Source organism: Callithrix jacchus, chromosome 8, assembly GCF_049354715.1.
Source record: "Callithrix jacchus isolate 240 chromosome 8, calJac240_pri, whole genome shotgun sequence".
In the NCBI taxonomy this organism is placed as follows: Eukaryota; Metazoa; Chordata; class Mammalia; order Primates; family Cebidae; genus Callithrix; species Callithrix jacchus.
The window spans coordinates 46,125,794-46,152,497 of NC_133509.1; the positions used below are offsets into that span (position 1 = coordinate 46,125,794).

Here is a 26,704-nt window from a genome sequence, read left to right on the forward strand (position 1 = left end):
TGGGTGGATCACCTGAGGTTAGGAGTTGGAGACCAGCCTGGTTAACATGAGGAAACCACGTCTCTACTAAAAATGCAAAAATTAGCTGAGCCCAGTGGCGGGTGCCTGTAATCCCACCTACTCAGGAGGCTGAGGCACAAGACATGCTGCAACCCAGGAGGTAGAGATTGCAGTGAGCTGAAATCATGCCACTGTACTCCAGCCAGGGCAACAGAGTGAGACAGTCTAAAAGAAAAAAAAAAAAAGAAAAAGCCAGGCGCTGTGGCTCACACCTATAATCCCAGCACTTTGGGAGGCTGAGGAGGAAGGATCACAAGGTCAGGAGTTCGAGACCAGTATGGTGAAACCACGTCTGACCTGGTCAATATGGCAAAGGCACATCTCTACTAAAAACACAAAAATTAGCCAGGCATGGTGGCGTGTGCCTGTAGTCCCAGCTACTCAGGAGGCTGAGGCAGGAGAATTGCTTGAACCTGGGAGGCAGAGGTTGCAGTGAGTCGAGATCATGCCAGGGCACTCCAGCCTGGGCGACAGAGTGAGACTCCATCTCAAAAAACAAACTAACAAATAACAACAAAAGGAGGAGGGCAGAGGCAGCGGTCCGGCTAGAAAGCCAGGGGATGGCCACAGGGATAGTTCAGTTCAGTACCCCCAGGACACCTAGGGCTCTTGCTAGACCTACAGTTGTCTTCTGGTTGTTTGAAAGGTCACTGTGTCAACAAAACCCCTGGGGGCCAACACCCATAAGTCACAGCAGCCATACGGGGTCTGCACAGAGGTGCACTGCTTAGCTTGTTCTTCAAGAGAACCTGCTGGAAGAAGTGCGGTTGGCTGATAACCCCCAGCTGCCACACCTTTCTGTCTGGCTCAGTATTCATGTTTCCCCTAGCTGCTTCTACCCAACCCCTGAACATGCCTGACGTGCTAATGCTGCACCATTTCTGCCCACAGAGGACCATTCTAATAGGCAGTGTTTGCCTGTGGTTCCCTACTGGCCTTACAGAGACTTTCTCAGAGCTGCTCTGTCATCTGAGACTCTTCCTACCCAATGCTTCCTTCTTTCTCTCCTTTCACAAGTGTAGGCTCTTTCTGCCTCCTGCTCTTCCCATCTTCTTTATCCTTGACAGCTGTTTTCACCAATCTCTTGCACATCTTATTCTGTCTTTGTATCTCCTCAGAGGATCTGAACTGAGAGTCTAGTACATTCATGGTCTAAGTCCACCAGGACTGGAAAGTTGATCTTCCGGTAGGGGATTTTATAATCACTGGGGAGACCTGTGAACCAAATCATTTGTGCGGTGTTGAGAAGTAGGGCTGGAGAAGGGTACATGAATCAGAGCAAAGGAACATGCGGCACATCAGCGAATCCAATAAGCCGGGTAGTGTATAATGCATATTCATTTTGAGGGGAGCAACCCTTAGATGGACAACAGTGGATTGGGTAAAGAAAACGTGGTACATAGACACCACAGAATACTACACATCCATAAAAAAGAACAAAATCATGTTCTGTGCAGCAACATGGACGGAGCTGGAGGCCATTATCCTAAGCAAATTAACACCAGCAACAGAAAATCAAATACTCCATGTTCTCACCTACAAGTGGGAGCTAGACATTGAGTATACACGGCCGCAAAGAAGACAACGATAGATACTGGGACTACTTGAGGGTGGAGGGTGGGAGAGTGAGGATCTGAAAACTACCCATTTGGTGCTATGCTCATTACCTTGGCGATGAAATCATTTGTATGCTAAACCCCTGCAATATGCAATTTACCCACAGAACAAACCTGCACATGTATCCCCTGAACCTAAAAGTTGGAAAGAAAAATAGAGAAAGAAAAACCTGAGATGGAGCTGAATTTTAATCGCAACCCGCCATCTCTTTGGACAAGTCACTTAGGCTCAATTTCCTCATCTAGAATATGAAAATAATTTTACTTACCTTGCTGGGTTGTTGTAAGAACGGAGAGGATGACGCGTGGAAGGCACCGGCATGGTACTCTCAGTTCACAGTAGCGATTGCATTATTAGTTTTCCTGTTTAGGAAGAGAAAGAATGCCTTCCTCTTGTTTAAAGCCAAGCAGGAGCTCATTCAAAAAGAAAGATCCTTCCAGCCTGGGCAATATAATGACACCCTGTCTCTACAAAAAATAGAAGAAATTAACCAGACATAGTGGTGTACACCTGTAGTCCCAGCCACTCAGGATGCCAAGGCGGGAGGACTCCTTGAGCCTGGGAAGTTGAGGCTGCAGTGAGTCATAATCGTGCCACTGCACTTTAGCTTTGGCAACAGGGCAAGAGTCTATTTAAAAAAAACAAACAAACAAAAACAAAACGGCCAGGCGCGGTGGCTCATGCCTGTAATCCGAGCACTTTGGGAAGCTGAGGCAGGTGGATCATGAGGTCAGGAGTTTGAAACCAGCCTGACCAACGGTAAAACCCCATCTCTACTAAAAATACAAAAAATTAGCCAGGCGTGGTGGGGTACCTGTAGTCCCTGGTACTCCGGAGGCTGAGGCAGGAGAATCGCTTGAACCTGGGAGGCAGAGGTTGCAGTGAGCTGAGATCGTGCCACTGTACTCCAGCCCGTAGGCCACAAAGAGCAAACTCTGTCTCAAAAAGAAAAAAAGAAAAGAAAGAGTTATCCTGAGCAGGATCTTGGGAGCCTGGCCCTGTGGTGATAGGCCCTGGGAAAGATAAGCGTTCAGTGTTGAGCTGGGGGGGTGGGTAAACTGCCCCACTCTGCCCTTATTGCGTCCTGCAGGGACCTGTGTGGTGTGTTGCTCCTGGGGTGTGTGGGCAGAGGCGAGAGTGGGAAGAGGAGCGGAAGAGCCTCCAAATTTACGATTGTTTCTGGGCAGTAGTTTCAGATGGGATGAGAAATGGACAGGAACTGGAGCCTGAAAGAGGAGTCAGGGCTGAGACAAGAAAGGCCGGCCTGCTTTGGGCTCCTCCCCTTTCCTTTGCTCCTGGGCCTCAGCTGTGAGAGAAGCTAACTGCTGGCCCCTGTGCCTCCAGGACCTGGGTTGGGTTGTCCAGGGAGTAAGTTCTAAAGGGGCCCCTTGTCTTTTGAGGGGCTAGGTGGTCGGGTAGGGCTTGGCTGCAGAGGGTAGGGAGCCAGAGCAGACGCAGTAAAAAGGAGGAATCCCCAGAAGACACAGTCCAGGCGACCAGTCCTGAGAATGCCCCTACCCCGGTGACCCACAGCAGGTAGTGCCTCCAGCTCTGGCCTGGATACCCAGCGTAAAGCAGGTCTACCCAGGGCCCTCTGGACCCCACAATTCTATGTCACCTCCTTGGCAGCTTCTTTTAAGAAGTCTGTTTTCCTGAAAGGAAGGCTACATGACAAATTATTTTCCTCAGGGCCCGACTAGAGGAAAAATAATGAACCAGGAGGTGGCATTTGTCTCCCCGTCCGTATCCTCTCCTCTTTCCCACACCCTCCGCCCCACACCACAGGTGTCCAGTTGTGGCTGTCAGATTTCTCTATGGCCTAGCACCCCTTTTCTGCCTGGGAGGAGAGTAGCCAATCAATTAATCACATCAAGAGCACTATCTGTCTCCCACTCGTTCAGGGCAGGAACTAGTAAAAGTCAGCTGGGCTCAATTGGGTTCTTTGCAAATGAAGGAATGAAAAAACTGGGAAGGAGAATGTTTTCAAATGCCCCTGACTCCAGCCCCACCTACCCTTCCTCTAACTTTGTTTTTCGATTCCTTCTTCTCCTTACCCCCACCTTTCATAAGCCTTTCTCCTTTCCTCCCTTTCTCCTATTTGGGAGGCAGACCAGGGTGGGACCCTTGGGCAGATTATTTATCCTCTCTGTGCTGGTTTCCAGGTCTGTAAAACAGGATGACTCCACTGGCACGCGACTGTGGTGAAGATTAAATGGAGTGAGGACAGCAGCTGGGCCCAGTGTTCTCCAGGTTCTCTGGGTTTGTGCTGCAGGCCCCGTGAGGGAGACTGATTAGCTGCTGTAGGTCTGGAGCTGCTAAAGATCCCAGGCAAAGAGGAAAAAGAGGGTGTAGTAGGGGCGTCCTGTGGAGTTGGACGCTCAGAGAAGGACTGACTCACTGGGAGAGGAAGTAAACCCAGAGGTCAAAGGGGCCCTGCCCAGAAGCATTAGGGACCTCTGGTGCTGGGCTGGACACACTGTCCTGGCTTCTCCCTTGTCACCATAGGCCTCTGAGGGGTCACATGTTCAACCAGCATCCAAGAGAACATCCACTGAGCCAGGTGCAGGGATGGGCCCTTTTATTCATTTTGTCTTCATTAATTCCCCCTCTCCCACAATCTACATGAGATAGGTGTAATTATTCCCACGACACATTGGAGAAGACAGAGGCTTTGAGAGATAGTAAGCTGGTGAGGAATAGGGCTGGGACTTGATAGGTCTAGGTAAAGTCCCCAGAGCCAAGGGGACCCTGAGGAAGGACATCTGAGCCAGACATCTGGTCAGGTGGGCCTCCTGGAAACAACATTGCCTGATGAGTCACGGTAGAGAGCTGTAAGTGCCCACAGAAACCCCTACCCCAAATTTGGGATATAGTGTTACTTTTTCTCTCCAAAGTCCAACCAATAGCAAAGCTAGGGACGGGCAGCACCTGCAAGGGGCCCTCCCTGCCTCCCTTCCTTGGGCCCCACCTCTTACCAACTGCTCCCTAAAGTACAGCACTTCCCACCAGGGGTATGTGAAATAGACTAACAGAGAAGGGCCAGCTCTGGTCTTGCATCTCTCCCAGGGGCTCAGCAACCCCTGGCGGGCCTGGGATCTCTAGAGAGCAATGGGGCGTTGGGCCATACTGAGGCCTGTCCTCTGCTGCTCCAACTGTATTCCTTCCACAACATTCTTTGGACCTAAGTCAACAAGAGCCTAACCCTCACTCAACCTCCTTGCCTTCCTTCCTTGTAATGCCAGAAAAGAATCTCTCCTTGCTCACACAAAAATTTTCTTTTTCATTTGAAAATGCTCTGGGGCCAGGCACAGTGGCTCAAAGTGCTGTAATCCTAGCACTTTGACGGGTCAAGGCAGGTGGATTACCTGAGGTCAGACGTTTGAAACTAGCCTGGCTAACAGGGCAAAACCCATCTCTACTAAAAATATAAAAATCATCTGGGTGTGGTGGCGCCACCTGTAATCCCAGTTACTTGGGAGACTGAGGCGCGAGAATCACTTGAACCCGGAAGGTGGAGTTCGCAGTGAGCCAAAATGGTGCTACTATACTCCAGACTGGGCAACAGAGCAGGACTCTGTCTCAAGAAAAAAAAAAAAATAATGCTCTGTGGGAACTTCTCATTCAAATCTCACTGAGTAAGAGGAGGAGGATCCTGTATCTCCTGTCCACCTGCTTTTTTAGGGAATAATCCATGTACGTATGCTCTGGACCTCAGGCCATTCCTAACTGGGCTTGCCCTTTGGTGACATCCCAGAACCTGAGTCTGTGATCTGGTGTGGCCTATTAGAAAGCCCCCAAAGTCTCCATGGAGTGGCAGCAGCCTACTGGACCAACCCAAACAAGTTACATCTTACTTTCTCTGCCTACAAGCTGCCGCCCTGGACATGGGAGATAGGCACCGTGGAGATCTGCTGGGCCCACAGGAGCTCAGAGGGAAATCACAGAAATGCTCACCTTATATATAAAACTGCTTTATTAAAAAGTCAGCTATTAGGAAAACAAAGCCCTTACAAGGGTTCTAACAACACATATAAATTTTAAATAAATGCATCAGAAAAATGGCAGCCAGATATACCAGGCACAGTCACAACCTCAAAGGCGTTGTGGGGAAGGAAGGATTAGGGAGGAGGTTCCTAGAACTCGAGGAAGAGGCTAGGCACAGGGGGTCTTTGGGTGCCTGCAGAGCTGGGTCCTGGAGCTACCAGGCAAGGACCCTGCTTCCGTTTTCCTTTCCTTGGAAAAATGGAAAGAACTGGCAGGTGTAGGACATTTTGAGTCTGGAGCAGAAAGGCACAAAAGTCATTTCTAAGGTCGGATTGCTCATTCCAGTCCTGAGGCACATGGGGTGGATAAATGGGGGATCAGAGCCACAGGGTTCCTGGCTCTGGTCCTGCTTGCTTCTGGCTGGTACCATCTCTGAGTTTGGCCACAGGTTAAATTAAGGTAGACTGGGTGGACTGCATAATCCTGGCAGCCCGGGGTCTGGAGCCAGTCTTTAGATCTTGCTTCACTGGCAAACTGGTGTCTACCCACCAAGAGATCCCCCCAGTGAGGAGCAGCAGGCCTCCTGCCTAGCCCTGTCCTCTGAGCCACTGTGGGTACCCACCCTGGATAAGGAACTTCTGAGGGCAGTCTCTGCCATCCAGGCATCCTGAGAAGCCCCAAGCCCCAGAGCCAGGGTTTCTCTGAATGACAGGCAGAAGCACAGAAAGCTGGCATTCAATCCAGTCCCCACCAGCTGCTGGCCCCACACCCATGGTCACTGCTGACACGCCTCCCTGGTGACATTAGGTAGTGGGTAGGCAAAAAGGGAGAAGTCCAGGATATACTTAGGCAGCACATCCTGCAGCAGGGCACGGGGGGCACTGCACAAGTGGTAATGCAGGCTTTCAGGGCTGGCTGGCCGATACCAGGCCTGGCGAGCTGGAAATCGGACGTGGGGTGGTGCCCGCACCCACTCCAGCACCTGGTTGGCATCAGCCTCCAGCCTCTCATAGGATCCCACAAAGTCATAGTGCACAGCACAAGGCTGGCACAGGTGGTACACGGGCATCCAATGCTCATTCATGCGCTCAGGGTCCTCGTCCACCAGGTATCTCAGGAACTCGGGGAATGTAACATCGTCGCCTGCAGGGCTGGGCCCTGCTCCAGCCCTGTATCGCCTCACGATCTCGGCCCCATAGCGCTGCTGGTACTCTCGGATCTCTCCAAACTTGTTGCGGTAGGCAGAGAGGAGGCGTTCCAAGGGGTCCCGCACAAACAGGAACTTGAAGTAGTGCTGCAGGCGGTAGCGAATCTCCTCAGGCCTCAGGTCTGCCAGGAACACCAGGTCACTGCGGTGGTCCATCTTGAGGCGGACGTCCACGTTGTCCAGGACGCCCGCCAGCACCTTCAGCACCCGCTTCCAGTTAGAGCAGGCCACCTTGGGCACGTAGCAGTAGAGGAAGCGGTAGCGGTCACTCACGAGGATGTGGCGCAGCAGAGTGCGCCGCTGCCCCACCGGCAAGTCCCAAGGGTCCCGGGGCATGCCCGGCTGTCTGCAAACCGTCCTCAGGGTCCTGTTCCGGACGTCCTGCCGCACTTGCAGGTCCGAGTCCCCAGCACTGAGGGACAGGCCCCCAGGCTTGGGGGCTGTCCCGCGCCAGGCTGCGCCCTCGCGGCCGGGGGGGTGCAGGGGCAGGGGCTTCATCTCGGCCAGGATGCCCCGCTCGATCACGAACAGCAGCCCGCTGGAGGCCACGATCACCGCGAACATCAGCATGGACGGCAGCAGCAGGGGCGGCCCCCCAAGCCCGGCCCGGGCCCTGCCCAGAGGGGCCCGCCTCAGCGCCCGGCCCAGGGGCTCGGCGCCATTTGGGGCTGCCAGCGGGGTCAGCGGGCGGGGGAACATGGTGCTCCCGGGGTGGGGGCCTGCGCGGGCCCGGCCGATTTGAGGGCGGCCTGGGAGGCGGGCTTGGGCTGGGGGAGGGTCTGAGCCAGGAGGGAGTGCGGGAGGGGAGGGCAGGGGGCGGCCCCGGCGTGTGCAGAGGTGGCTGGCTCCCAGGCTGCGGCGCCGAAGCGGGCGGTGGGCGGCGGGCGCGGCGAGGGACCTGGGCCGGATGTCCCGCCCGGCAGCTCTCCACCCCCGGCCCCGCCGTGACACAGGCGCGGGGGCGGGCCCACGCCGGGGGCGGGGAGACAGGCGGGAGCCCCTGTGGGGTGCGGTCTAGGCAGGGCGCGCGCGGACCCCAACCCGGAAGAGGGCCCCTGAGTCAGGGTCACCCCTGTCCTCTGGGCTTCGGGACAAAAGCTGCTGAGACCTCGAAGGCGGAAAAGACTCGAGGCCGCTCTCGTGCAGTGTGTGTCCTTAGGGAGCTGGACAGGGGGGATCCGCCACAAACTCAGGCCTGTCCTAGCCCTGCCTCCAGCAACGGGTCTGGAGGCAGGGAGGCTAGCAGCGCGCTCTCTCAGTTCAGACCTGCCGGAGGCTGGTCTTTCCAGCTGGAAGCAGAGTCCTTAGTGTGCTCCCCTTTGCCACCTTACCTCCCTCCGTCCCACACAGGTCGTGGCCACTCCAGGAAAGAGAAGCAGGACTGTGAGACACTGACCAGTGTCTCCATGGTGACCCCTGTGTTTAGCAATACCTGGGGACTGACTACAGTGCTTGTCCACTAGGTAATGCTAAAATGTCTGGAAAAGGAATCTCCCCTCCTCTGCCTTCTCCCCACTAGGCATGAGGCAGTGGGATAATTGGGGGACTCTGGGGAGGGGCTAATGACACATTGGTCTGTCAGCTGCTGGTGTGGCCAACACACATTCGGAAGGGTGAGGAGCTGGTGGCACATAACAGCAGGGAAACAGCACACAGTCTCCTTGCCTGGAGCTAAACGTGTGCTCCATGGCACCAGGCTGGCCACTTGGGTGGACAGCAGACCCCAAGTGCTTTGGATGTCAGCAGCCATCGTTTCCCACTGGGAACCTGGCTCAGCAGCCAGACTTCGCCCAGCTACGTGCTTGCTGTGTGTGGGAGCCAGCAAGGCTCTGTAGCAGTGGAGCAATATGATTAGAGCCCAAGTGTATGGAGGGCAGTGCCCGCCAAGTGTTTCATATTCTCTCCTTTAGTTGTTACAGCCACCCTGGCTGAGAGCTAGTGTGAGAATTCCGTTTGTAAAGCCGGTAACAAGAGGCTGAGGGAAGCTGAGACTCAGTATGGGTCGTTCTGATTCTAAAACCTAAATTCCTAATCACGGTCCTTCAGAGGTTAATGGAGCATATCATGGAATGGCTAGAAGGGAAGCAGCAGCTGACTTGAGGGCAGACTATACAGAGGGAGTGATGGAAAAAATACCAGTAGGAGAATGGAGCTACCAGTGATCAGATGAATTCAGAAGGGTGAGGGGACTCTGAGGGATGAGATGATACCAGAGGGCTCACTGATGGCCCCCAAACCCAGTAACAGGAGAGCACACATTATGAGCCAGGGGAAGCAACAGCAAAGCCTTGCTGCCTTCCAGTTCTCCGGATCCATCTGATTGCCCTGGTGCATCTGCAGGCCACCACGTTAGTTTGCTGCATCAGAAGTCTGTATGAAGGTTCAGCCTTGACTACACTGCTTCTTGCTTCCAATAGCCCTAAAGGTATACATTTCTGGTGATGGGTTTTCTATTAAAATGTTTTCCAGTAAGTATGTCTTTTAAACTAGGAGGGGAAAAAAGACCTTAGACCTTGAAACTTTTTTTGATAACGTGGCTATGTGTGCTCCTTTCTTTGTTAAAGGGTAGTTTTCCGTTTAGCAGTCAGGGTGAGGCAGGGGGACTCCTTGGGCCTGGTACTCATCTCCATACCAATTTCTTGTCTGTAAACTGAGGACAGGGACAGACTACCACTCATATCAAGGGAGTCTGTGGACTGCACATTGAACACAGAGATAGAAAAGTCCATGGTGGTGTTTGTGCCACCAATAACTTCTAAGGAAATGTTCCTGCCACATGGACCATGCCTTAGCAAAATGCAGGTGAGAGGTGTGCTGTGCCTCCCAAGAACCTCTATGGCCTTAGAACTGCCCCATCTGGAACATGGTTAACACTGAAGTTTTCAGGCTGGGACCAGGGGTCAGCTGGCCACAAGCCCTTGGTCCCATGATAGGCCTTCATTTCCTCAGCAAGCAAGAAGCACCAGCTGCAAGACACTGAGGCTCTAGGATAGTGCCGGCCAGTTCCCCAAGGTGATGAAGAGATTATCTTTTTTGAAACAGGATCTCACTCTGTCATCCAGGCTGCAGTGGTATAATCACGCTCCACTGCAGCCTCGGACTCCTGGGCTCAAGCAACCCCTCAACCTTAGCCTCCCGACTAGATGGAGCTATAGGCATGCACCAACATACCTGGCTAATTTAAAAATCTTTTGGAGACACGGTCTCACTGTGTTGCCCAGGCTGGTCTCAAACTCCTAAGCTCAAGTGACCCTCTTGCCTCTGCCTCCCAAAGCACTGGGATTATAGGCAGCTGCCACTGTGTGAGGCCAGTGATGAGAAGGTATTCTTACCATGTACCTACTTGGTGACCAATTTTCAGGTCACTTGCCAGGTGAGTGGGGGATGGCAACCACACAGACCTAAGCAGGCAGCTGTGGTCACTATGGAATCAAGAAGTCAACTCTAAGTTCCCAGTCTCTGCCTCCTCCTCTCTCCCTCTTTTCCCCCTGCTTCCCTGCCCTCTTTGAGCATCCATGCTACAGGGGCTGAGAGGGACCTCCATGCCACAGGGGTTGAGAGGGACCTCTGAAGTAAGAATAGTGAGTCCACACCCACATACCAAAAGATGACAGGACACACAGGAAATGATCCTTTTCTAAATCAATACAATTTCTCAAATTTATTTTTTTCTTAAAGAAGTACTTCTAATCTCTGTCAAAAGGGAAGTGAGGAAAGGTCCTTCCTCCCTTGTAAACACTGAAATACAGATCTGGGAAACCAGGATCGACACACACAAAAAGTGCATTTTACAAAATATCAACTAAAATATATTTTACATGGATTATGCTTCCATTGAAATTCTACCAGCTGCATTTTCAGGTTCGAAAAAATATTTCCACATCTAAGAGATTTCAAAAGCATTTAGGTTCTGGGCAGCAGACCCTACCTCCCCGGAGGAGGGCCTTGATCTCCTTTCCTGCTAGGTGATACTGGGCTCCTTGGCAGCAAGGGCCTAGAATGAGCAGGCTCCAAGGCTGGTTCTGCACAGCCCCCACTGCCACTCTGCCAACCTCTCTTACTGCCCCATCCTCCCAGACTGACACCTTCCTCCAAACAGCTTATTCAATACAAGGAGACCCAAATCTCTTCCCTTCAGGTTTGGGATTAGGCTTCCCAAGCATAAATTCACCTCTGAAGCCTCCAGTCCTCACCCAAACCCAATGACCAACAGGAGCAACTCATCTACTAAAGGACAGGACAGGGTATGTCGGGGGAGCCCTCAGGATTCACTTCCACCTCCCTCTGCAGCCCCTGACCAACTGTCCTCACCCAGTGCCGCCTCCTCAGCCTGCTGAGTTTGTCTGCCCCTCCTCCCTAAGGGAAGACCCAGTGCTGCAGTTCTCGGCCCCTGCCCCTGGGAGTATGCCCTTGCGGAAGTGCTCAGCTAGCAGGTTCCCAGTGCCAGGCCCAAGCCACACTGCACTCCACTCCCTCTCCCACCATGCTCCTCTTTGGTACAAATAGGCCTGGAGATAACCAGGTTGCTCCAGCCCCCTCACAGAGTCTCAGCAGGGTCAAGGCCAAGGCCTAGTCTCCGCAAGGACAACAGGGGACTGAGTCTCTTAAGTCTACTCTGGGGAGCAGCATGAGGTGAGAACAGGGTCTCTGGGCAACAGGAACAAACTGAAAATGCAGGTCCGTAGCTCCTAGAGCAAGTGGCTGCAGCTCAGCAGGTCTGTGGACTGATACAGTGTTGATTCTCGCTGGGATGTAAATTAGTGCAATCTACAAAAGACTAGGGTAAGGGTGGCAGGGCAAGGGGAGCCACAGCACTCCTTTGGTTTGATTTCAGGTAGGTGTGGCTTAAAGAGTCATGTGTGAAGTTCTGCAAGAGGTTTCCTGGAACCTCCAAGTGTAAGGCAAGAGGAAAAATCTTCAACAAATCAGGTAGCAATTTTCCTTGCCCCCTGCCCCCAACCCTCTCCCAGCACCCATCTTCCCTCCCAGACATGATAAACCCCACATTGATCAGTTAACTTTCTGGGAAGCCAGACCTGCTAGGTGACGACCCTCTCTGGGAGCTGGATAGGAGACTCCCACAAGTGGGCCACACCCATGACTGTGAGGGGTGGGTCAACTTGTCCCAGCACCAGTGGCTACTGCAGGGCAAAGGAGGAAAGCCAGAGAAAGGCCTCAAGTCTAGGAAGAGGAAGTCAATGCTCTAGAAGCCAGACTCTGGCTCTCTCTGCCTCAAAGGAACAAGCTCAGAGCTGTGCTGAGTTCTAGAAAAGCCTGGTCCCAGGCTGAAGGGGAAGTGGTGGGTCACAGTGGGTGAGGTAAAGCTGGCTCCCACTCCCCCTTTGAGGGCCCGGGAGAGGCTACAGAAGGGCCTGTAGGGTCTGGTTCCCTGGAGGACCTTGCCCTTCCTTCCCATGCCCACCCTCCTAGGGCCCCATGTCCCTCAGGCTTGGCCCAGCCTCAGAGAAGACTACTTCTTCGGAAATCACCACCCAGGGGAACCACAGAAGCTTGGGGCAAGCTGAGAGCTCTGATGCTCTTCTTATACCCTGGCCTCCCCAATTCCCTCCCATGGGGCCCAGAACCCACAGGGGCCCCTGCCCTCCCCCCACCCAAGAAAACCACAGGCCAGCAAACTTAGGCCTCTATGGCCCCCTAACCAAGTGCTGTGCTTCAAGCAGTGCCCCCTACCCTGAGCCCCACTTGCCCATGGGTAGCCCCAGCGTGGGCACAAGGAGGCTACTGGGGATTCTTAAGGATGCGGCCATGGCGGAAATCATAGACATGGCGGCAAAGGAACACCAGCTCAGGGTCCGTGTCCTCTGGCACTGTGCGGTGGGGTGGGGTGGAGTAGTCTGCAGAGGGGGGCACCAGTGCTGTCTTTCGGCTGGGGAGGCCTTCGCCTCGGCGCTTGGCCATGGCACAGAACCTGCAGAGAGATACCATTCACTCTCTTTACTCCAGCCACCTTTGCAGGAAGACCAATTCCTTTCCTACCCTACCCAGAGAGCTGGGCTATCCTAGCTCCCCAGGGATGGTGCTGTCTTTACTCATCCCAGGGGTGATGTCTGCTCTGCCAACCACCAGGGTATCTTCTCTGTCAATGAAGAACCACATCTGCCAGGGCCTCCCTCCATTTGCCTGCCAATTCTCCTAGATTTTTTTCCAAGCACTGTAATGAACTCTGCTCCAACCATTCTACCTCAGTGAGGCAACAAATTTTTCTTCTTCCTTCTAAAAAAATCAGATGGTAGAGGCAGGCAATAAGGAAGTAAGTTCTGGGAGATTAGGCTCAGTGAGTAAAATCAGGCAGAGAGCAGAATGAGATCCTCTTGGTGAATTCCAGGCAACCCCCAAATATGCCTGGGGAGGAGCCTGAGGGAAGAGGCCAGGCAGAGGGTACAGGGAACCACTCACCTGCAGTACTCGGCAAAAGTCAGCACATAACACTTCTCTTCAATGCAGGCCACACTGTTCTGGTCCTGATGCCGCGATGCAAAGACTTCATTCTGCAAGGGCTCAAAGGGAGACAGGTGGAGGCTGTTACCAGGGCTGGAAAGCACTCATTCCAGGAAGCAAGGCAAGTATTAACCCCTCTGCTGGGCATGTTGACCTGAGATGACTCCAGCAAGCCAGGGAGCTTCCCTAAAAATTCAGCCTAAGTATGCCTCACCTACTGCCAGGCATTCCTCCTAAGTCCCTCCTAGGTCCCTTCCTTCTCCAGAATAGCCAGGTACCTGCTCCAGTCCCTGATTGCCACTCAGCTCCCAACCCCCAGCCCTGCCTAGTAAAGGAGAGGGGAAATGTTCTTCATCTTCCCAGTTAGATGAAAAGTCCCTGCAAGGGAAAGTGAAATAAAGGGTGAGCCCAGGGCACACATAGATGGCAGTCACCTCTTTTTTAGCACATGGCTTGGCGGAGAGCCTATGGGGTGTTAGGAGGAGTCTTTTCTCCCTCGGCCTCCCATACTCTACAGACAATACCAAAAGGGACCAGGTAGGTATGCAGGCTCCACCTCGACTTTCCTGTTGCCGGGAGGACACAACCACTTGCTCCCACTTGCACCTGCTACCCTTAAGGGTTCCCTTTATGTTACCTTTTTAAGACAAAGGTTATTATCCCCTTTGAAACATGAATTGGGACAGTGTTGGGAAAAAGAGAATAAACCCTGGGCCCTTTCCAAGGTTCTCTGGAGTCGAAGGTGACAAGCGCAGGGATTTCACTACAGCCCATGGCTGCCCTCCCCCTACCATGTCTTAGTGCCATAACCTTTCCCTCTGTCTCTCCTGCCCTCCCTGACCCATGTGCCAGGCAGCTCACCTCATGCATGCTGGGACTGCGGCCTCCCTGTAAGTGCTCAGGTCTGTAATACCACAGGAGGCTCATCATCAGCTCTCCTGGGGGGACAACAGAGTGGTTATGGCTTGAACTGGCAATTTGTGTTACTTAGACAGGCAGACAGGCTGGCTGGCTGCCCTGGAGGCTCATCCAACCTCAAGGCCTGGCCCAATCCTGCAGGCTCCGGCAACCCGTGTCCCCTGCCCCAGGCCAAGCATTCAGAGGCCTGGAATGCTGTTAGGCATGGAGGGAGAAGGGGGAGAAAGCACTGACAGGTGAGGTGGGGAGACAGGTGCCCAGGCTCTGCTGGCTGGAAAGGTTAATGAGCTGATCCAACCCAAGCCACAAGGTCACTGACAGCCGTCACAGCAGACAGACCCCAGCTGAGTGGAAGGCAGACTCTGTGCCAGGAACACGGGGAAGACTCATGCCAGGTCAAACTCTAGGCAGGGGCCAATCTGGGGCCTACAGTCCTGCTAAAAGCAGCTGCGCCTTGGGTCCCCAACCAGAGGGAGAGGTACCTGACTCTGGGTTCTCCCAGAGGGCAGAGATCTTGGCCACATAAGGCGTGGAGGTCTTTCGTGGGCCTGACTTGAGGAGGACAGTGTCCCGGACTCGGATTGTCTCCCCGTGCCGCTCTACCGCCTGGTAGCTCTTTCGGATGGCTGGTTCCGGCTCATCCTAGGCAACAAACCAATGACACACAGAGGCTTGAGGGCCACACTCAGAGTAAGGATAGAGGGAGGGAATGACCTACTCTCTACGATTTCCTCAAGGTAGTCATACCACTAAGCAGGTTTGGATGGGGCTGGGGAAATCTCATGGTTGGAGAAAGGATGGGAAATGGGAACAGCATTGGCAGGGGTGGTGGAGTGGCCTGAAGCTTCTGGGACTGAGCTCTGACCACCATACCCCTTGACAGCTGACTCTCACTCCAAGCCCCTCAATGCTGGATAAGTGCTCATGCTTCCTAATGGAACAATCTCGGTCTGAACCCTTAAATCACTGTTAGAAGGGGCACAGTCTTAGACAAATTATTTAATCCACTGCTAAGCCTCAGCTTCCGCATCTGTAAAATGGGGATAATTACAAGAACATGGAATATATACCACATAGAGTAGTGGTGGAGCATAGAGGGAATAATACAAAGTGCTTAGCTCAGTTCTGGCATCTAAGAAGTACTCAATAAATTTTATCTATTTGTTTGTTGATTTATTTATTTATTTTTAGAGACAGGGTCTCGCTCTGTCACCCAGGCTGGAATGCAGTGGTACAATCATAGTTCACTGCAGCCTCAACCTCCTAGACTAAAGCAATTCTCCTGCCTCAGCCTCTCAAGTAATTGGGACTACAGAGGCATGACATCATGCCTGGCTAATTTAAAAAAATATTCTGTAGAGACAGGATCTTGCTATGTAGCCCAGGTTGGTCTTGAACTCCTGAGCTCAAACAATTCTCCAGCCTCAGCCTCCGAAAGCTCTGGGATTACAGGCATGAGCCACCTTGCCCAGCCTCAATAAATTTTAGTTGACATTCTTTTTATTTTTAATTAATTACTTTTAAAAGCCAGGGTCACTCTGTCACTCAGGCTGGAGGACAGTGGTACAGTCAGCTCACTACAGCCTTAAACTCCGGGACCTTAGCAATCCTCCTACCTCAGCCTCCCGAGGAGCTGAGACTACTGGTGCACAACATACCTGGCTAATGTTTTTACTTTGAAGAGATGAAGCCTATATATTGCCCTGGCTGATCTTGAACTCCTGGCCTTCTGTGATCTTACTACCTCCGCCACCCAAAGTGCTGGGATTACAGATGTGAGCCACTGCATTTGGCCTCTTTTCATCATCCCAGATGTCCTCTGTATCACTGATTTTCTCTGCCCGTTCCAACTTCTCCATATGGACTTACCCAGAAAAGTTCTCCATTGAAAGTCCTCCATTTTACAACTCAGGCTGTAAGGGACAGAGTGAGCAGGGAGGAGAAAGACACTCAGGAAGACACAGAGATGGCAGCCACCAGCTATGACTATGTGTCTCCTGACCTCTGTGGGGTGTCCGGTACAGGATTGGTAGGGGGCTGGGGAAGCAGGCAGGGTGGGCCAGCATGAGTGGTTCCTGGGGTACCAGTAAACTAGAGTCCCTTGTCACCTCTCAGAGTAGCTAGAACCAGGTGCTCTTAGCACCTACCTCACGGCAGGTTTTGTGTTTCCCACTGCCTCCTTCCCTCTCATCATCAGCTAAAAGTTGGCACTCACCAAGACATACACAGCCTTCTCACAGGCAGCCCCGACAGGTACCCAGCCATTAGTGCGGCGGCGACGGCGGCGGCGAGGGCGTGGGCGCTGGACACGTGGCTGCTTGGGGTGGCTGGGCCTGCGGGCAGCCTTGCTCCTTGCAGTGTGCCTGCAGCCAGAGCCCGTGCGCAGACCTGACTTAGAACCGCTGGGAGGTTTGGCGCTCTGAGGGCACGCACGGGCTACTGTCTGAGGCTCCGAGGTGGGTGTCTGAAGATGGGGGACGGGCTCTGCTGCAGGTGGCACACTGGGTACAGGGCATCCCAGGAGGGGGTGGGCGGGTGAGGCTGGGTGGCCAGCTTCCGGGAGAGGAAATTCCAGCTGGCCCAGGGATCTGCAGCCTTCTAGGAAAGGGAGAGAGTGGGTCAGGACAGGACAAGCAGTGACCCTCATCACCCATCTAATTGCAGAGGCTGTTCCTGTCTTAATTCTAAGTGTGCAACCAAAGGCCACCGAGATGGCCAATGTGATCAGAAGCCTTTATGGTGGATTGTCAGAGTGACTCTCTAAGGGGACGGGGGCATTTCCTGATCTTGGAGATTGGCATCTCCTCTTTTAGTCTGAAAGAGGTGGTGGGAACATCCTTTTTAACTCCAATGTTAACTTTTTTTGTTTTGAGACGGAGTCTTGCTCTACTGCCCAGGCTGAAGTGCAGTGGCATGTTCTTAGCTCACTGCTACCTCTGCCTCCTGGATACAAGTGTTTCTCCTGCCTCAGCCTCCTGAGTAGCTGGAAGTACAGGCACCCGCCACCACGTCCAGCTATTTTTTTTTGTATTTTTAGTAGAGATAGGGTTTCACCATGTTAGACAGGCTGGTCTCAACCTGCTGAGCTCAGGCAATGTGCCCGCCTCGGCCCCTCAAAGTGCTAGGTTTACAGGCAGGAGCCACTGTGCCTGGCCCTGATAATATTAACTTTATAAGCCTTTCATAATGCTTGGGAATAGGGGCTCTGGAACCAGACAGCCTGGGTCCTGACACTTACTAGCCATATGACCTCAGGCAAGTCACTTTGCCCCTCAAAGCAATATAAACAGTAGTTATGAATATCACACATATTTGTTAACTTGCTATTTTCTTATGAACACATTAACTAATTTCATCCTTACAAAAACCCTGTGAGGTAGGTATTATTACCCCCATTTTATAGTTAAGAAAACTGAGACAGAGAGCAGTTACTGACTTGTCCCATAGTCACATGGCTAGGAAAGTGGGGGAGAACATTTCACTCCAGGCAGTCCTGCCCTGGGGTCTGCGCTCAATTACATGCCAAGGAACATCCCATATGTAAAGCACTCAGAACGGTGCCTGGTATATGGTGTTCACTGGTGTCCTTATTATTAGAGAAAGGGGTAAGGGTCTAGACTTGGGGAATGGCACACAAAAAAGAAGGAAAACCCCAAGCAGCAGCCTGTTCTGATGTCCTAAGAGCTTTAACTCAAGCCACAACCTGAAATAACTAGTCTGGCCAGGGCCAACTGGTCTATAAAGTTGTTTTATAGACCCCTACAGAAAGGATGTCGGGGGAGGGATATCTCTGGAAGGTACAACCCTCACCTCCCCAGCAGCAGGGCAGACCTGCTGGCCGGCATGGCTCTGGTTACCTCATTTCCACCCAGGAGGCTGGCAGGGATTGTGGAGAGGCAGGTGAGAGGATACCTCTGCCGTTTAGGGAAGATAAACGATTCTGGGAGTCTCTCAACAGCCAGAGCATGGGCCTCTCAGGTGTCTGGGTCTTGTCAGGCAGGCAGACACCAAAGCTGTGGGCCCTGACGGCATTCCATCCATGTCAGGGAACTATGCTTGTCTGTTCACAGGGTGTGCGCTCTCTATCCACCCCCAGCAAAGTGATGCTCAGTCTGGGCACTTCTCTTTCAAGGCCTATATAGCCAAGGCAAAGCTGCCTTGTGCAGTGGGTACCACCTACTAAGCCTGGTACCTACCACCCTTCCCATGAATGCTGAACTTGGCCAGCATGCAGCGGGTACTGGTTTCGAGAAAGTAAGAAATTCTAGCTTTCCTCAAGGAGGGCAGAGGGCTGTGAGAACAATTTGGTAAAAGTTCCAATTCTAATTTCTAACCTGCTATTCAGTCTAAGAATGGGTACCCCAATGAGGAGGGAAGTGAGACCTTCCCCTTCCTGTGCCCTGTACCACTGCAATGCTACCTAACTGCCAGGCCAAGAATCTCCATAGGCAGCCTGGGCAGAGCAAGGCTGTCAAGAGCTAAACATAGGACCCCGTTTTTGGGAATGCTCCACAGCCTGGGGCACAGACTATGTGAGTTCACACTTCTCAAAGCCCCCTACCTTCCAGTTAGCAACCAGACCCCAAGGGAGACCCCTGCTCAGATCAGTAGCCCAACCTCCTGGGATGCCATGTCTTAGAGACTCCCTAGTATATCCTAGCCCCAGGAAGGCTCACCTGCTGCAAAAGGCATTTTGTATGGGCAGCCGCCACAGGTAGTGCCAGCACGGGTGACAGACAGGGGCAACAATCCGCAGATGCTGTAGCCATTCACTCCAGTGTCCTCGCTAGAGCAATAGCGAGAGGAGCCCCAGGAAGGGTGCTGGAAAGGGGTGCCTGAGGGCACTGAGCTCGGGGCTAAGAGGAGCCCCTCATGAGATGCAGCCACTGGGGACAGCTTGCCCTCAGGGAGCATGGGGCAGGGTGAGTAGCCCCCACACTGCAGCCCCTCTTGGCCACAGTACAGGTAGAAGCTGCCCAGTGCAGTGAGCTCAGGCCCAACACACAGGCCACTGTAGTCGGCGGGGTTGCCAGGCATGGGCAGCGGGGACAGCTGAGGTGTGGGGAAAGAGGGCTGATGCAGTTCCTGCTTAGGGGCAGGTGACTCCTCGCCTGGGCGCCCAGGCTCTGGCTTCAGAGCCGCCTGTCCGCCCATCAGCAGGGGCAGGTGAGGACGCAGCCCCAAAGGACTCTCCAGAGCCTTGCTCAGGGGCTGAGATGGCTGGACGGATGACCCAAGAGGAGTGGCAGAAGGCCATGGCTCATCAGGGCAGCCTTGCCAGCCGGGTGGGCCTGCAACCTCCCCAGAGCCAGCCCCCTGCCAAGTCTTGGGATAGTTCTTGCCATTAATCTTGGGCCACTTTGGCCTCAGGGCCTTGGGTGCTGGAGGCTCAGCGGAGCGCCCATCTGCTTCTGCATGGGCACGAGGCAGTCGCAGGGGTAGCTCCCGCTCCTGGCTCAGCTTTAGGAAGGCAGCTGCGTTCAAGCTAGCCAGTCTTTTGGGAGCTGGGTCTCCATCTCGGCGGGCACCTTCATCTGGTGCTGGCTCTGGGGACAGGTCCCGACTTCCTCCTCCAAGTTCCCCCAGCCGGGGCCGCTTCTTGGAGGACCAGCCCCCAGTCGCACGATCACGGCCACGGCTGCGGTGGGGATCCCCCACTCGACTGCGGCGGGTGCCTGCCAGGCTGCTGGAGTCCTCTCGCTCCAGCAGCAGGTTATTGAGGGCTTCGGCATTGAGGGAGGCCAGGCGCCGCTTGCGGGGCTGGGCAAGACGAGGGTCCTCGCTGGATGGGGCTGGGCTGGGTGGCTTGGGCAGGTCAGGAGGCAGCTCATCAGCCTCATCTGCACTCCGGGGACCAGACACATTCTCCAGGCGAGTCAGCAGCACTTTGCAGGCCTTGGGCTTCTCAGGAACCAAGGGGCGCTTCCGAAGTGGGTAGTTCTTGCGGCGCCCTGTGAGGTGCTCTGGGCTCTCCGGCATGCCTGGCTCCCCACCCTCAGCCCCCTGCTCCATGTTGCTATCTTCCATCTGCAGGGGCTCTCGGCGGCCAGTGGGGCCCGAACTCAGCATGGGAAGGGACTTTCTCCGAGTGTGTGTCATGGAGTATGTCCAACCTGCAGGACAGAAGGTGGGCAATGAGAGGAGTCCTTTCTGACCTGCCCCTGCCTGCTTTCTCTCCCACTGCAGCCTACCCAGCCCCAGGTACATGACTCTGGCCTACCCCTACCCTGTGTGGAGTATGGATTTTCCTGGGACTCCCTTTCCAGAGTGTGAAGGTGCAGTGTAATCAAGCCACCAGCATCTGTGGAAGGACTGGTTCCTCCTCTTTCCTTTTAGCCTAAGGTATCTCTGAACTAAGGCCCTGAAGAGCCTAGGGAGCAAGGCAGACCCCAGAGACAGGGGACAGGAGGAGCTGGTGGCAAAACTCTCTGTTCTCTCCCCCACGTCCTTCTCTCACTAGATACTCATCACAGGATAGGGGGAGGCTCTGAAGATACAGCAGGATGGGGGCTTGGGTGGCAGGAGTCCATCTGTTCTTTCAAAAGTATAACCAAGGCATTAACAACCCCCTCCCCAAACACAGGGCTCCTGAGATTGGCCACAGGAAGGTAAGACAGACAGGGAAGAGTTGAGATGTGGAACGCGCCTGCTGGGCCATTTAGAAGGCAAAGTTCAGTCTCTGAGGACTTCTCACCTGGCATATAAATCAAGACTGCCACAACCTGGGTCTTGCTGGAAAAGCTTTATTAAGGATGAAGGCCTGGCTTTGAAGGGCTCATAGTGGAGAGGTCTCAGCCAGCCCTAGAGGCCAGACCCACTTTGGTTCAAATTCCAGGCAAGGGCTGCCCAAAGAGTGCCAGTACCTAGGCCAAGGGTAACAGTAAGGCCGGGATCAACATATTCCTGAGGCTAGGGAAAACCCAGGGACTGTGCACCAGACCTGCGATACAGCCTTAAATCCCTGCCAGCCACAGAGAGTTGGGAAAAGAAAGTATCAAAGAGAAGCACTAACACAAAAGACAAATGGGCTGCCTTGTTAGCTGTGCTCAGTTTTCCCTCTTTGTAGGCAGGGGCAGGATGCAAGGAGGTGGAGAAGAGTCTTAGGAAGCCCAGAGCCCTGGACAGAAAATGCCTCCAATCAGGCATCATCCCCTAACTTTGCTTGGCAAAACCCTCCAACATATACCTGTGTCAGCCTGGAGCTCCGTTTTGCGTGAAAGAGGCTAGTCACTGGAAGCTGGCAAAGCCAAGGCAGTGAAGAACTGCACGGGGTGGTGGTCAGAGACCACGGAGCTGTTCACTTCCTACCACTCAACCCAAACCACAGAGACTGGCAAGTAAGGTGCCAGACAAGCTCTGCCCCTCACCAGGCACCACTGTGACCCCTCCCCACCCAGCAGGTCCAAGCTTTTCAGCTTAATTTCCCCACTACTATTGTTGTTCATTCTCACTCTACAGAGGAGCTGAGAGTAGTCCCTGCTGGGCCAGGATTTAACCCTCAAAGTTCCCAAGTCTGAGGATTCCCAGGGATTCCTGAATCCTTCCCTGTTTAGCTCCCATGGCCTTGGGCCAGTGGGTGGGGTCACTGGACACCTCCTTTACAGAGACATGCTGCATTAATTGGGAAAGAGTGCTCAGCAAACCAAGCTGAGGGTGGTGTGGGCAACCCTCACCCCTGAGAAAGGACATGGAAAACTGGAAAGGAGAGGCAGTGTGCCAGGCTTTGCTCTGGGGCCACATGCAGGGACTTGCCACTGCTCAGAATCCGGGCCCCAGGCAAGACGGAGAATCACAGAAGGCAAATTCATTCATTCCTGAAGCACGGACAGAGCTCCTTAAAAATCTCAGGCATCTGCTAGGCTCTGTAAGTCTCTTTCCTGCTTCTAATCAGGGTGACCACCAGCCCCTGTCTGCTCAGCAGGCTTATTGGCAATGCTTCCTTTACTCTCAAAAGCATCCCAAAGCTTATAACCAACCCACAGGCACCCCGGTGCCCAAAGTGGAGTAACAAGCAACCAGAAGCAGCAGAAGCACATCAGTATTTCCTAGGAAGCCCAGGTCCAGCCCTGCTCTACTCCCAAAGGGCCTGGAGATGGAGGATGAGTGAACAGACAATGCATCTGAGCAGGGGCCAAAGCCCCTCAACAGGCCCCAAGTTACCAGAGGGGCTGAGCCTGAGAATGGCTGGGGGCCGAGGTGGAGATCACTTGGGGTTGTGGTCTTTGACAACAGGACACAAAGTAACAGAGCAAGACGGGCGGCAGTTGGGAAAGATAGCACAGCGAAGTGCTGTCAGGCCTGGCTAGTGGAAGCATTCTCAGCAGGATGACTGGCCACCCCTGACCTCCAGCTTGCTGGGAGACTGGCTGCTCGAGCAGATGGTCCTCAGATCCCAGGATACTTGTCCCCACTCAGTCTTTCCCTCTCAACACACAGGTCCCAAGCAGAGAGAGGTGGGAAAGGAGTTAGTGCCTTGACTACACTGCTTCCATTTTCAGGTGCCTGAGCCCATTTGAGAATCTGTTCCTTGTGGACTATCTTGTCATTCGGCTTTCCAGCCCCTCAGGGACACCCACTGCTCCCCTGGGAGGTAGGGTGCTGACGATCCCGGGAAGGCTCTGAATCACAGGGTACGAGTCACATTTCCAAATCAAGTAGGACAGCCTCCTGCTAGCCTTCCTAAAATGTGCCAAATCCCCTGTCACTCGCTAAAAACACCCAAGGCCATCAAAAGCACATTGCAAAACAATTCCTAGCTTTCATGTGGTGCAAAGTCATTCAGCTACTCAGCATCCTAAGGAGAGGCTGGGGTCTCTGCTGCCTGCCTCTCACTGCACTTCAATCTGGGGATGGCATGTGTGAGTCATGCTTTAAAACCACAGTAAGAAGCAAGAAGCTCGGCTGCAGTTTATTCCCTGGGGTGGGGCTGGGTGGAGGGGCTATAACCCTGCCAGGGCCCCTTCAACCCATAAAGGATGGCCCAGCTGCTGGGCTGGTTGGGGAGAGAGGATCCCAGCAAAGTAGTAGGCTTGATTCCCACCTCCTAACCCTGCCAATCCTGCTGTCCCTCCCACTTATACACTAGCTCACCCAGAAACTTTGAACACTGCTAGGGGACAAGGTGCACCGGGTTCTCTTAGCACTAACCTCTCCTCTCCAGGAAGCTTTGTCCTCCCAGACATGGGTGGTCTGTGCCCCCTTGGGAAGGTCTCTAGGAAGGATTCCTCAAGGCACTTTCTTGACACTAAAAGGTATCAAGAAAGCTTTCACTGGAGAAAACCAGTCTGACTGTCCCCAGTTCTGATATAGCTGGCATGAAGGACAGTGGCTGGCTGGTGGGCATCCAGGCCAAAGACCCAGAGAACCACAGGTTGAATCCCAAATCCTCAGACGTGTACTGTGTACTCTAAAGAGAGTAAACAGTCCACCTTCACTGCAGGGGCATCAGGATCTCAAAACTGAGAGGGAGGTCAGGCCCAGCTAAAGTGTCACGGTAGGGTCTGGGAGTAGTCATCTCCACAGAAGCAGAAAGGGACAGACAGACGTCCTGCTCTGGCCCTCGAGCTGCAGCAGCACCATGCACCAACCCCACCAGCATGAGCAAAGCACAACCAAGGTGCTTCATGCTGGGCTGAAGGTTCAAGCAAAGGAGAGTCAGAGGCCCAGAGGAGCGTGGGCTCCTGGCACTGCTTTGGGGAAACAAGGGTGGGAACCTGGAAGGGGAGGTCACAGCCCAGATCACTCCCACAAGCAGAGGTTATCCGGGGCAGGAAGTGGCCCTCGGTTGTGGTTGCTGCTTTCTCCATACTTACGCAGCCCTGGGTTGCACCCCGCACACCATCCTGAGGGTTTCAGAACTACACTTTACTTTTGCTCTTTAGTTTTTCTTTCTTTCTTTTTTGTTGTTGTTTGAGACAGGGTCTCTGTTTGCTCAGGCTGGAGTGCAGTGACACAATCATGGCTCATGGTAGCCTCAAACTCCCGGACTCAAGTGATCCTTCTACCTTAGCCCCCTGAGTAACTGAGACTTCAGGCGCATGCCACCATGCCCAGCTAATTTGGTAGAAGACAGGTTCGGAGGGGTGGGGTCGGGGGGCGGAGGGCCTCATTATGTTGTCCAGGCTGGTCTCAAACTCCTAGGCTCAAGTAGTCCCCCACCTTGGCCTTCCACAGTTCTGGGATTACAGGCATGAGCCACTATACTCAGCTCAGTTTATTATTATTATTATTATTATTATTTTTTTTTTTTGAGATGGAGTCTCGCTGTTGTTACCCAGACTGGAGTGCAATGGCACGATCTCGGCTCTCCGCAACCTCCGCCTCCTGGGTTCAAGCAATTCTCCTGCCTCAGCCTCCTGAGTAGCTGGGACTACAGGCACGCACCACCATGCTCAGCTAATATTTGTATTTTTAGTAGAGACGGGGTTTCACCTTGTTGACCAGGATGGTCTCAATCTCTTGACCTCGTGATCCACCTGCCTCAGCCTCCCAAAGTGCTGGGATTATAGGCAGCTCAGTTTATTTTTAATGAGAGGAAAGGATTTAGGGGGGGTCTTAGTTAAAGGGCAGACCAGGTCACCTGGGTGAGGGCTTGGAAGGACCCTGCCCCAAGCCAACTTCTTCCAATTACAGCTAAAACCACAACAGGAACTGAGTTAAGCATTGTCCTCCTCCGCATTCTCTCTTGGAATAACCTTTCCCATCCCTGAAAGGAATAAAACACTTGTCATGAGCACTGAGTTTCCTGAATCTTCTATCAGAGAAGAAATGCGGCAAGAGCACAAAACCAGGATCCTTTTCACTTAAATTTAGTAGTTGTTACTTTATGGAGAAACAGATGAAGCTGCTGAAATTCTTATGGTAAAGCCAGGTAAAGACACAGTTTGTATCTACTGAATCTCTTAAAGAGGTGGTAAAGCAGACAAGAACCAAAGCATCGATTTAATCAGACCTGGATTTAAATGGTCTGCCCCTTGTAAGCAATGTATTTCCAAACTTCAGCTCCCTCATCTAAGATGGATATACCAAAAAGAGCCTTCCTTAAGAGTGGTGGTAAGCAGAGGCAGGCAGGCCAACCTCCCCCATCCTTCCAACATGACAGAGGAGGGCAGCTGGCCCTGGCTGGCCATTCCCCACAGCAGGAGTCTGGGGCAGCTTCCATCTATCCCAGTGAGAAATCTGAAAACCCAGCCTGCACCTGAACTTTGCTCTGCCACTATTCCACCAAAAACACCTAAGTGCCTACCCCAGGGAAAAATAATGATGATGACATTCCTCCTTTTCCCTTGCAGGGCCCAGAGTGGGGTGAACTGTAGGGGGCTCAGTTTACAATGCAGCAAGCAAGAGGGCAGGAGCAAAAACTATCCCAACAGACCACCCTGAACAACCTCTGTGCCTCTGAGAAACACTCAACTCTGCAGTGAAAGGCAAGTTCCTCAGATGCTAAGGGCAGGGCTAGACCCACGAGGTGGGGTCAGAGGGCGTGCATCCTGCCTGTTTAGTGCCACCTGAATGAGGCTTCACTGCAGGCACCCATGCAGAGCAGAAGTCTCAGCTTCACAGTACAAAGCTCCTGCAGGGAGCACTGTCCTCAAAGAGAGGGCAGGGCCCTCAGCCACCAGTCCTGCCTCCTCAGTGCCCATTCAGCCTCACTTGCTGCAGGAACTCAATTCATTCTGCAACCAGACTGGGAGCCTAAAAACATCTAGGAAAGAAGCACAGAGCTCAGCTGAAAGGAAGTGGCCTGATCCACCTGGACACAGGCTTGCTTTTAGACTGCCCTCAGGTCTGGTGGCAGGGGCTGAGGTCAAGAGAAACAAGAGTATACCCTTCAGATCTAGAAGTTGCTATATAACACACAGATCCCTGAATGAGGACAGTGGGGAGAGAGCATTGTATTTTAGTCATACCAGTGTTCTGCCTTATAAACTTTAACCTGACAAATTAGAAGGTAATCACATGCAGTACAAAATTAGTCTTTAGAGGCTGTCTTAAAAGGCACATGTCCCTACTTTAGGCAACGTGCCTTCCCCCAGCTTCTTCCCGGTACACAACTCCTGTGTGCACAGGGTAGACCTGCATCCACAGGTGCTAGCACAGCTAAGCCTGCTGCTCATTCTCAGGCACACAGCGCCTCTTGTGACCTTTGCCCACAGCTAACGTTTGCTCACCCCCCACCCCGCCGCACATCCCCACATAGCAGAGCGGAGACCCACACGGGGCTGGATACCACTGCTAATCCTACGTGGGCTTAGTCAACGGCTTGAACTCTGAGCCTTGGTTTCCTTGTCTACACAGCAAGGTTGTTGTGAGGACTAAGTTAAATGGGTGTAAAGTGCCTAGCAGAGTTCCTGGAATAGAGTAGGTGCTCAATACAAGCTCATTTCTTTTCCCTTTCTCCTACAAGTACCAGACTAAGTGCTGAAAAAATGCAAAAGACTAAGAAACTGGAGCACAGTC

General features: G+C 53.2%; 2 protein-coding genes across 25 annotated transcripts in view; both read right to left on the reverse strand.

Annotated features, from left to right (window-relative positions):
- Positions 1–5,632: 5,632 nt before the first annotated feature.
- CHST14 (carbohydrate sulfotransferase 14) lies at positions 5,633–7,789 on the reverse strand. The gene has a single exon (XM_002753545.7). The coding sequence runs from the start codon at positions 7,565–7,567 to the stop codon at positions 6,437–6,439; it is 1,131 nt and encodes a 376-aa protein (XP_002753591.1). The 5' UTR covers positions 7,568–7,789; the 3' UTR covers positions 5,633–6,436.
- Positions 7,790–10,501: 2,712 nt separating this feature from the next.
- Positions 10,502–26,704, reverse strand: part of BAHD1 (bromo adjacent homology domain containing 1) — a 30,821-nt gene continuing 14,618 nt past the window's right edge. For 8 of the 24 annotated variants that reach the window (XM_035259832.3, XM_078334363.1, XM_078334361.1 and 5 more), the window contains exons 2-7: positions 18,922–20,358; positions 16,461–16,843; positions 14,728–14,887; positions 14,189–14,265; positions 13,286–13,386; positions 10,502–12,797 (exon numbers count right to left, since the gene is read on the reverse strand). In XM_035259832.3, coding sequence (XP_035115723.1) covers positions 12,608–12,797; positions 13,286–13,386; positions 14,189–14,265; positions 14,728–14,887; positions 16,461–16,843; positions 18,922–20,344 — 2,334 coding nt within the window. In that variant the 5' untranslated portion in view covers positions 20,345–20,358 and the 3' untranslated portion in view covers positions 10,502–12,607. Of the gene's footprint in view, positions 12,798–13,285; positions 13,387–14,188; positions 14,266–14,727; positions 14,888–16,460; positions 16,844–18,921; positions 20,359–23,392; positions 23,490–26,704 lie in introns of all 24 variants that reach the window. The other 16 variants (XM_078334369.1, XM_078334368.1, XM_035259822.3 and 13 more) reach the window with 6 other exon arrangements.

Bases quoted from the DNA above. Each gene is read 5' to 3' on its own strand.
- CHST14 (XM_002753545.7), bottom strand. From the start codon at position 7,567: ATGTTCCCCCGCCCGCTGACCCCGCTGGCAGCCCCAAATGGCGCCGAG.